Consider the following 10,674-nt stretch of genomic DNA (forward strand, 5'->3'; position numbering starts at 1 on the left):
TCTGAAGATCCCAAGGCAAGGTCCCGTGACCCCACCCCACCACACCACAGCAGGCTGCTGGAGTCCTGGGACCACCTGGGTCTGTGGCCCAAATCCTTCCTCCCTAAGGAGGGGGGGGGTGTTTGAGCGGGATTGTGACATAAGATTGCCCTGGTGACATGGAGCAGATCTGGACCCAAGCCTAATAAAGGTGGCATAAATGAAGGTGTCATAAAGACAGGGCGGGGTGCACGCTTATAAGGGGCACGAGCATCTTGGGGTTGCCAGAATGACTCCCGCTCAGTGCGCAGCACCCGCGTGTGTCATGTCCCGACCGTGTTTCTGGGGCCCATGGCCTCTCCTCACGTGGCAACTATTGTGTCTACTAGTCAAGGAGGCTCAGCCTCTGGAGTGGGTCAAAGACCCGCTCCAGCTGACCTCTAACCCCCTGGGGCCGCCTGAGCCCCGGTCTTCCCGCTCCTCCCATCTCCCATGGGAATCTCCCCATGCGCCCACTCCCCCGGCAGACCCGGGGGACTTTGATTACCTGGGGCCCTCTGCTTCCTTGCAGATGTCAGCCCTGCCCCAGGAATTGACTGAAAATTTGGTTCCATTCCTGGACCCGGATTCAGCTGAAGAGCTCCCCCTGGGGCCAGAGCAGTTCTCCGCTGCACACCAGGATTTAAACAAGTTGACTCCGCAAGAAAGGCTCCCAGAGGTGGTCCCACTGCTGGACGGGGATGAGAACGAGACCCTAGTTCAGCTTCCTCGCCTCAAAAGTAAGGTTCCAACTGCAGATCTAGATCGGGCGGCAGGTCATCAGGCAGATGAAAGACTTGTTCCACTAGACAATAAGATTTCAAAACCAACCACATTTATTGTTTCGCCCAAGAACCTGAAGAAAGATGTAGCTCAGCGTTGGAGCCTTGCTGAGATTGATGGAATTCCACACCAATTATCCAAGTCTGGGCATCAGAAACAGACCTTGCAGGATGAATATTCGAGTATGGATAGACTGTATCCCAGCAGCCTGCCTCCAGAACTCAGGGTGAACTCAGATGAGCCTCCAGGGCCCGCTGAGCAAGTTGGACTTTCTCAATTCCATCTAGAGCCTGAAACTCAAAATCCAGAGACCCTTGAAGACATCCAATCCTCTTTACTCCAGCAAGATGCCCCAGGGCAGCTTCCACAGCTCCCTGAGGAGGAAGAACCTTCTTCAACCCAGGAGGAGGCCCCAGCTCTGTCTCCAGCATCCTCTATGGAGAGTCTAACTCGACCGAATCCTGAGGTGACAGTTCAACCCCCAGGTGAGGATCAATCTCTTTATAACTTGCCTGGCATTACAGTTAAACCTGCAGATGTGGAGGTTCCCATGACTCCAGAGGCTGAAAACAAGACAGAATCTTCCCAAGCCCAGCAGGAGTCCCCAGGTCAGCCTCCAGAGGAGGTGGAACCTTCTGCAACCCAACAGGAGGCCCCATCTGAGCCTCCAGGTCCTCCTATGGAGCCTGAACTTCCCCCTAGTGAGCAGGAGCAGCCAGCTCAGCCTTCTGAGTCTTCTGGGGAGGTTGAATCTTCTCCAGCCCAGCAAGAGACCCCAGCTCAGCCTCCAGAAGAGATGGAGTCATCTGCAATCCAACAGGAGGCCCCAACTGAGCTTCCAGGTCCTCCTATAGAGGCTGAACTTTCCCCCAGTGAGCAGGAGCAGCCAGCTCAGCCTTCTGGGGAGGTGGAGTCTTCTCCAGCCCAGCAGGAGGCCCCAGCTCAGCCCTCAGAACATCATGAAGTCACAGCTTCACCCCCTGGTCACCATCAAACTCAGCATTCAGATTTTCCCAATGTCTCTGTTAAGCCTCCAGACATGCAGCTCACCATAATAGAGCCTAGTGCAGAGGTGGGAACTTCTCCAATCCCCCAGGAGGCTACAGCTCAGCTCTCAGGGCCAGGTAATGATGCAGAACCTCCCGCCATCCAGCACGGGGGCCCACCTCTGCCTCCAGAGTCACTGGAAGAGGCTGGACCTTTAGCAATTCAACAGGAGACTTCAGTTCAATCTCCGGAACCTGTTAATAGTGAGAACCCCTCTCCAACCCAGCAGGAGGCTGAAGCTGAGCATCTACAGACCGCTGAGGAGGGTGAGTCTTCTCTAACCCAGCAGGAGGCCCCAGCTGAGACTCCAGAGCTCCCTAATGTTGTAGCTCAACCTCCAGAGCATTCAAACCTGAATCAAGCCACAGTTCAACCTTTGGACCTGGGGCTTACCATCACGCCAGAATCCGTGACAGAGGTTGAACTTTCTCCAACCATGCAGGAGACCCCAACTCAGCCTCCTAAGAAAGTTGTATCCCAACTTCCAGTATATCAAGAGATAACAGTTCCAACACCAGGTCAAGATGAAGCTCAGCATCCAGTGTCACCCAGCGTCACAGTTCAACCTTTGGACCTGGGACTTACCATCACTCCAGAACCCACTACGGAGGCTGAACGTTCTACACCCCTGAAGAAGACTATAGTTCCTCCAAAGCATCCTAAGGTGACACTTCCACATCCAGACCAGGTTCAGACTCAGTATTTACCCCTGACTCAAGCCACAGTTCAACCTTTGGACCTGGGGTTTATCATCACTCCAGAATCCACAACAGAGGTTGAACTTTCTACTGTCCTGATGACTATAGCTCCTCCTGCAGAACACCCTGAGGTGACACTTCCACCTTCAGACCAGGTTCAGACTCAGCATTCATACCTGACTCAAGCCATGGTTCAACCTTTGGACCTAGGGCTTACTATCACTCCAGAATCCACAACAGAGGTTGAACTTTTTCCAACCATGCAGGAGACCCCAACTCAGTCTACTAAGAAAGTTGTACCCCAACTTCTAGTACATCAAGAGGTAACAATTCCAACACCAGGTCAGCATGAAGCTCAGCATCCAATGTCACCCAGCGTCACAGTTCAACCTTTGGACCTGCGACTTACCATCACTCCAGAACCCCCTGCGGAGGTTGAACTTTCTACAGCCCTGATGAGTACAGCTCCTCCTCCAGAACACCCTGAGGTGACACTTCCACCTTCAGACAAGGGTCAGGGTCAGCATTCACACCTGACTCAAGTCACAGTTCAACCTCTGGCCCTGAAGCTTAACATAACTACAAAACCTACTACAGAGGTTAAACCATCTCCAACCACAGAGGAGACCTCGACTCAGCCTCCAGACCCAGGGCTTGCCGTAACTCCAGAGCCCATTACAGAGATTGGACATTCTTCAGCCCTGGAGAAGACTACAGCTTCTCATCCAGACCAGGTTCAGACTCTGCATCGAAGCCTGACTGAAGTCACAGGTCCACATACTGAACTAGAACCTACTCAGGATTCACTGGTGCAGTCTGAAAGTCACACCCAAAATAAGGCTTTAACTGCATCAGAGGAACAGAAGGCCTCCACAAGCACCAACATATGTGAGCTCTGTACCTGTGGAAATGAGATGCTGTCATGTATTGATCTCAGCCCAAAGCAGAGGCTCCGCCAAGTTCCTGTGCCAGAGCCCAACACCTACAATGGCACCTTCACCATCTTGTAAGAATCACCTTTCCTCAGTCATCCTCTGTGTCCTGCCTGATGTGGCAGCCTTTTCCTGGAGGCCTTCATGGGCCTCCTTTATCTCCCCAAGCCATACTGAAAACTGACTTTCTGCTTTCACCTTTGCTTGTCAATTCTGCCTTCTTATTCTCCTTTAATGTTAGACCCATTCTCCAGTCTTTTGCTTTTACTCCAGTCTTTTACTTGTTTTCTCATCCATTTTTATTTAGCCCCATCACATCATTGCTTAACCGCCGCTCTCCTCCCATTTTTGCTTCACCCTCTTTACAGCAGCCTGTCCCTCTCCCAATCTGTGATGAGGCTATAAGTGGTTAAGAGTTGATTCCGGAGCCAGACTACCTGGGGTTGAACCCAGGTCTGTTTATTAGGTTGGTGACCCAGAGCAAGTTATTCTGCTCTGTGACTGAGTTTCCTCACCTTTCAACTGGGGGTTATGCTAGTTCCCATTTCATTGGATTGTTGTGAAATTTAGGTGAGTGAATATATGAAACACTTCATCAGTGCCTAGCATATGTAGGAGTGTTGGCTGTTAACATGATTACTCAGTCCTTTAGTTATGTCCACAACTCATCGTTGTCCCTGGCTTTCGATATGTAGCACTCGTTTTGTGTCAAACCCAGGGTCAAGTATGCTACTGTCTCCAGAACATGAAAATGATAGGAGGGAAGAAATAGAATAGGCATAAAATGGAGGTATATATAATTAATCACTAAAAGAAAATGCATACTGTCGGTGCTAGAATTTACCAGAATCTATGATCCTTGAGGTGTGGAGATCAAGGAAAGCTATATGGATAAGCTAAAACTTTACTTGGGTCTTAAAGACTAGCTATAATTTGTTAAATAGAAAAAAAATGGGAGTACAGTCTAGGCAAAGGCATGGCTACAGGTATGGTTGGAATTTAGTAGACCAATCTGGCTGCAAAGAATTAGGTGAGGGAGCAATGCAGATATGATTATGTAAAACTTTGACTGTCAGCTACAGGAGTTTGAAAGTTACAGTGAGGTGTGGAAAGCCATTGAAAGTTTCCAAGCAAGAGAGGTTAAATTACTAAAACAGGAGAATTATTTTATTTTGTTTTTTGCTTTATGTAGAGCGCCCAAAAGGAAAAGCTTATTTCAGGGAGACAACTTAGAAAGGTCTTGCAAAACGTAGGAGTAAAGTGTGAAGGGGCCAAATCAGATCGGTTGTAATAAGAGTGGAAAGAAAAAGCCTAGGATGTTTCAACAGAGGGCAAAGCTTTGGTGCTACCTGGCGTAGGGTTTCTTTCTACTTATTTATTGATAGTGATAAGCTTTTGCCTATTTTTCTGTTGAATTATTTACCATTTTTGTGTTGATTTGTAGGAGTTTGTTTAGACACATAAGTGCTTTTTGATAAAATACTTACATTCAAAGTAATTAACTGGCATCGTCTGTCCAAGAGATGGGATGGATAGGAAGTTAAGCTTCCGGGAGATGCCTCATCATTTGTGCCAGTGGCCCCACATTGTTTCTTGATGAATTGCGCAAACTGGGAAGCTGATAGCTCTGGAAATGAGAAAGCAGGTGTTATTTTCTGTAACGGAATATCCCCGACAAGGTTGCCACGATTCTTTTACTTATCCTGTTCATTCTTGTCCTACCTATTCAAGGATATAAACTGTGTTTCTTCACAGAGATTTCCACGGAAACTATATTTCTCACATTGATGGAAATGTATGGAAAGCATACAGTTGGACCGAGAAACTGTGAGTGTATATTCTCTCTGAATATGACAGAAAACTAACTGCATTGTAAGATCCTTCTCAGTCCAGAATTTTGAGGTCAATACCTCTGAAAAAAGATATTTCCCCTCCATTCCCCAAATCAGCCTCTGTTGATTGCAATCCTATGGTTATTTTAAAATTAAATTTGGTAGGCTGTCTTTAAGAGGCAACTTAAATTTATTTATCATACAAATAATACATGGTTATATTCTCTTTTTTCCTCTTTTTTTTTCAGAGTCAGGATATTACTTTGTCCCCAGGCTGGAGTGCAGTGGCACAATTACATTTCATTGCAGCCTTCACCTCCCAGCCTCAAGCGATCCTTCCACCTCAGCCTCCCAAGTAGCTGGGACCACAGGTGCATGCCACCACGCCCACCCAATTTTGTATTTTTTGTAGAGACAGGGTCTTCCCATGCTGCTTAGGCTGGTCGTGCACTCCTGAGCTCAAGTTCTCCTCTCACCTTGGCCTCCTAACATACTCATATTACAGGCATGAGCCACTACCCCCAGCCCGATTCTATTTTTAATGTATAAAATGCAATAACAGTTACAACAAAAACCCTCCTTGTGCCCTACTCCCTCATCCCTGAGGTAATGCTACTCTGCATTTAGTATACATCCTTCCAGAGTTTTTCCCATTTGCCTGCATACATATTTACATAAAGCAAAATGGATTTGTTGTGTTGCTTGAAAAATCTTTTTTCTTTACATAAATGGTAACATCTTGGAATTTGATTCTTTCACTTCATGATATGTCTTAGATTCTTTCCTTCCTAGTACTCAGACGGTCACCCCATTCATTTAAACTCCTGCATCATCCATAGTCTGGATGCATCATAGTTTATTTAATAATTCCCCAATGGATGAATATTTAGATTATGCTTAGTTTTCTTGTTACCTGCATTGCTGCAGTGAAATCCCTGTACATGCTTCTTTGTGAACATGGGCAAGTATTCCTGTAGCATAGATATCTAGAAATGGAATTGTTGAAGTGAAGACTATGTAGATATAAAATTTTAATTGCCCTCAAAAATGTTGTGCCAACTTACTGTAAGTTGGAAAATACCCAGCGGTGAAAAGGTGTGGGGAGATGACATCATTCATTTCCCCCACACCTTTTCACCGCTGGGTATTCTCCAACTTTTTGTTGATGTTATGGATGAATAAAAGGGATTCCACCTAAATTTGAATTTTTCTGATTACTCATGAATTTAATTAAATATCATTATATGTTTATGGAACATTTGTGTTTCTTCTCTGAGTTTTCTATCCTTTGTTCTTTTTCCTGTTGAATTGTTTCATCCTTTTCTTACTGATTTATAGAAGGAATTGATTTAGACACAAATGATTTTGGAAAAAATGCTTACATTCAAAGTAACTGGCATTTTTCACAACAGTTTGTGTGTCACATTACCAGTTCAACTTATATAGACGAGCCATACATGAGTTCTAAATTAAAAATAAAACACATGCTAGGTGCGGTGGCTCACCCCTGTAATCCCAGCACCTTGGGAGGTCTAGGCGGGTGGATCACCTGAGGTCAGGAGTTTGAGACCAGCCTGGCCAATATGGTGAAACCCCGTCTCTACTAAAAATGCAAAAATTAGGGAGGTGTGGTGGTGGGTGCCTGTAATCCCAGCTGCTTGGGAAGCTGAGGCAGGAGAATTACTTTATTTATTTTTTGACACCTAATTTTGTTCTTGTCGCCCAGGCTGGAGTGCAATGGTACGATCTTGGCTCATTGCAACCTCCACCACATCCACCTCCTGGGTTCAAGCGATTCTCCTGCCTCAGCCTCCCGGGTAGTTGGAATTACAGGTGCCCACCACCATGCCCAGCTAATTTTTATATTTTTAGTAGAGACAGGGTTTCACCATGTTGACCAGGCTGGTCTTGAACTCATGACCTCAGGTGATTCACCTGCCTTGGCTTCCCAAAGTGCTGGGATTACAGGTATGAGCCACCATGCCAGGCCAGAGCTACATTTTAAAAGCAAGACAATTATTACAAAAGTCAGGATAGTTGTTACCTAATTTGGGTTGGAGAGAGGGATTTGATTGGAAAGGGGCACACTGGGGCTTCTGGGATGCTAGCAATGTTCTTTTATAACAATATGGGTATCTCCTTTTTAATAATTAAACTGAATATTTGGCCAGGTGAGGTGGCTCATGTCTGCAATCGCAACACTTTGGGAGGCAGAGACAGGAGGATCACTTGAGCCAGGAGTTTGACACCAGTCTAGGAACAGAATGAGACCCTGTCTCAGAAATTAAATTAAATTAAATACAAAGAACATTGATGTCCTGTGCACTGTATGCACATTGTAGTTCTCACATTTTTTTTGATAGGGGAGAAAGGTTGAATGGCTTCACTTGCAGCCCTGACATGGTTCCATGTGGGGCTTTCATAATAAGGTTTGGGAAAAGAGGAGGAAATGGAAGTTCTGCTGATCTTGGTGCCACCCAGAGGTGGATTCTAACAGGGACTTTGGGATCTAGAGAGGAGACAGTTTGGTGGGAAGAGTGGGTAGGGGTGTGCTTGTGTGTGTGTGCGCTTTCCTGTGTGTGTGTGTGTGTGTGCGCGCTTGTGTGTGTGTGCGCTTTCCTGTGTGTGCCTGTGTGTGTGTGTGTGTGTGTGTGTGTGTGTGTGGTGGACATAGATGGACACAACAAGGAAAATGTAAGGAAAGGTTTGAATGAAAGAGCAGATACCACCGTCTTGAAATGACCATGACCCAGCTTTCCCCCACATGCAGGACATAGTCCTGTGTGGCAAATAGTTGTACTTTGCATTTTAATCTAGAAATGACTTTTTCATTTTCCAGAATTCTCAGTGAAAATTATTTGACTGAATTACATAAGGATTCATTTGAAGGCCTGCTATCCCTCCAGTATTTGTAAGTTAGTTAATCACATTTATAAGTTTTTAGTCACATTATCCATAAAATGAATAAGGGGTTCAAATTAGATAATCTCTAAGATTTCTTCCAGCAATAAAATTCTGCAATTCTGTAGGTTTGTATAGGGTCTCAGCCCATCTCTAGCATTAGCTATGTCCTGTGCATTTTCAGTTTTTAAATTATATAGACAAAATGCAGACAGAAAAAAGTTTCACATGGTAAGAAGATCTGAGCAGTGACTGACACTCATATGAACCTTGTTTTATAAGGGTTCACACACCATCTTCTTCTATTCAGTCTACAACCAATAGATCAAATCTAATCTATGGTCTATTTTTAAATAGCCCATTAAGTTAAGAATGGTTTCTGCATTTTTAAAGGACTGTGAAAGTAAAAGAAAAGAAAGAGAAATATGTGAGAGATCATATGTGGCCCACAAAGCCTAAAATATTTACTGTCTGACTTTCACAAAAAAAGATTTGAAAAAATTAGTTGAGTAGGATGAAAGGAATTAAAGTTAACTTCAGATTGTTACCTAAAGGAGAAGAAAATATAGACCACCTACATTCATTTGAACATCATTAATCCAGAAATTTTTGGTAATTTAATATGAATTAAAATAACATTAAATATTAAAAATCAGCTGAATTGTATAAATAATAGATCAAGAATATTAAGCTACCAACAGAATAGACTAGTATTAAGGATTTCATTTCAAGAATTGTTATATGAAAACAGATGTTTAAAATGATGGTTAAGTGGTAGAGCTAGAAATGTTTACACTAAGAAGCATACCAGAAATGCCCCTAACTCTTCACCAATTACAAAATAACTGTCTCCCCAGCCCTGTTACCAAGAAAGGGATACCTGCATAGTATTTCTGTCTGTTTAGAGACAAGAAGATACTATGTTCATTGCTATGGAAGCTTGATTCTTATCCTTTGTCCATAGAGGTGTGTATGTCGTTAATCCTTATTAAGCTCATTAGTGATGCTGTTTTGCAAACATTCTTTCAAATGTAGAGGAATCAAGGCAAGTGGATATAAAGACCCTCAAGTGGATGCCAAAGTGCTACAGTGGCTGTGAAGTAACAAAACTACATTTCCTTTAAAATAGTCATTTTCCTCCTACTCCCCCAGCTATTCATTTATTTTACAAATATTTGAATTTGCTTTATTTCCATGTGTCAGTTTTAAACATGGTGGGCAATGCAGATGAGCAAGACCTAGTCCATGCTTGCAAGGAGTTTATGCTCAGAAGAAATGGTATAAAAAATAACTACATTAAAAAGAAGAAATGGATGTGGGCATGAGGAGGGATACATTGTTTCTGGAGCATAGAAAAGGGGAAAATGCCTTCAATCTGGACCCAGGAGGATGTTACTAAACAATGCCGTTTGAATAGGACTTTGAAGGGCCATTGTGTAACATCAGACAGACATCTTAGGGAAAATATTCTAAACTTGCAAAAGGAAAATGGGAGAAGGGCAAATCACAGGAAAGTATTCGAGGAATGCCATGAGTACCTGTAGAGTACAAGGAGGGAGAGTAGGACATTGGAACCAGATCTTCTAGGGCTTTGAATGCCCAGCTGAGGAGCCATCATGGGGAACCGTGTTACTGCAGCAGTGCTGTAGATAGATCTGCATCACAATCACTGAGAGGGCGCGTTAGAACTCAGTTCCGGACTCCGCCCTCGTGGTTACTGATTCAGTTGGTCTAGAGTGGGACCAAGAATTTGCATCTTCAATAATTTCCCAGGAAATGGTGGTCTTTGCAAACCACTTCTGGAGAGTTTATCTGATGACTGTGTGCAGGATAGTTTAGGAAGGAAGAGACTAGAGATGGAGACATCAGCCAGACAGCGTTACACCAAATTAATTCCAAATTAAATCCAGGTAAAGAGGGAGGGACAAGCCCCATCACTGTATAACTGAAGAAATTGCTTTCATGAAGTATTAATGCAATATAAAACCAAAAATGAGTTTCTATTAATATGATAGAAATTGATTCTATGAATATGATTTGAATTAGTTCAAAGTTATGTGTTAGTTAAAGGGGTAACTTCCTTTCAAATGATGTGAAAGGATGTGTTTTATTTCTTCTGATATTGAACTGGCTTAGGAAAACAGACCTAAACTAGGAAGGTGTATAAATGTGAGACTATGGCCGGGTGTGGTGGCTCAAGCCTGTAATCCCAGCACTTTGGGAGGCCGAGACAGGTGGATCACGAGGTCAGGAGATCGAGACCATTCTGGCTAACATGGTGAAACCCCATCTCTACTAAAAAATACAAAAAACTAGCCGGGTGAGGTGGCGGGCGCCTGTAGTCCCAGCTACTCAGGAGGCTGAGGCAGGAGAATGGTGTAAACGTGGGAGGCGGAGCTTGCAGTGAGCTGAGATCCCACCACTGCACTCCAGCCCAGGTGACAGAGTGAGACTCCGTCTCAA

General features: G+C 44.3%; 1 protein-coding gene across 1 annotated transcript in view; it reads left to right on the forward strand.

Moving 5' to 3' along the window:
* Positions 1–213: 213 nt before the first annotated feature.
* Positions 214–10,674, forward strand: part of LOC108522105 (leucine-rich repeat-containing protein 37A3-like) — a 32,462-nt gene continuing 22,001 nt past the window's right edge. Inside the window, exons 1-3 of the mRNA XM_017862194.1 lie at positions 214–3,552; positions 5,234–5,305; positions 8,150–8,221. Coding sequence (XP_017717683.1) covers positions 269–3,552; positions 5,234–5,305; positions 8,150–8,221 — 3,428 coding nt within the window. The 5' untranslated portion in view covers positions 214–268. The remainder of the gene's footprint in view (positions 3,553–5,233; positions 5,306–8,149; positions 8,222–10,674) is intronic.

The sequence above is a fragment of the Rhinopithecus bieti genome, unplaced genomic scaffold (genome assembly GCF_001698545.2).
Source record: "Rhinopithecus bieti isolate Rb0 unplaced genomic scaffold, ASM169854v2 scaffold_64300, whole genome shotgun sequence".
NCBI classification, from domain to species: Eukaryota; Metazoa; Chordata; class Mammalia; order Primates; family Cercopithecidae; genus Rhinopithecus; species Rhinopithecus bieti.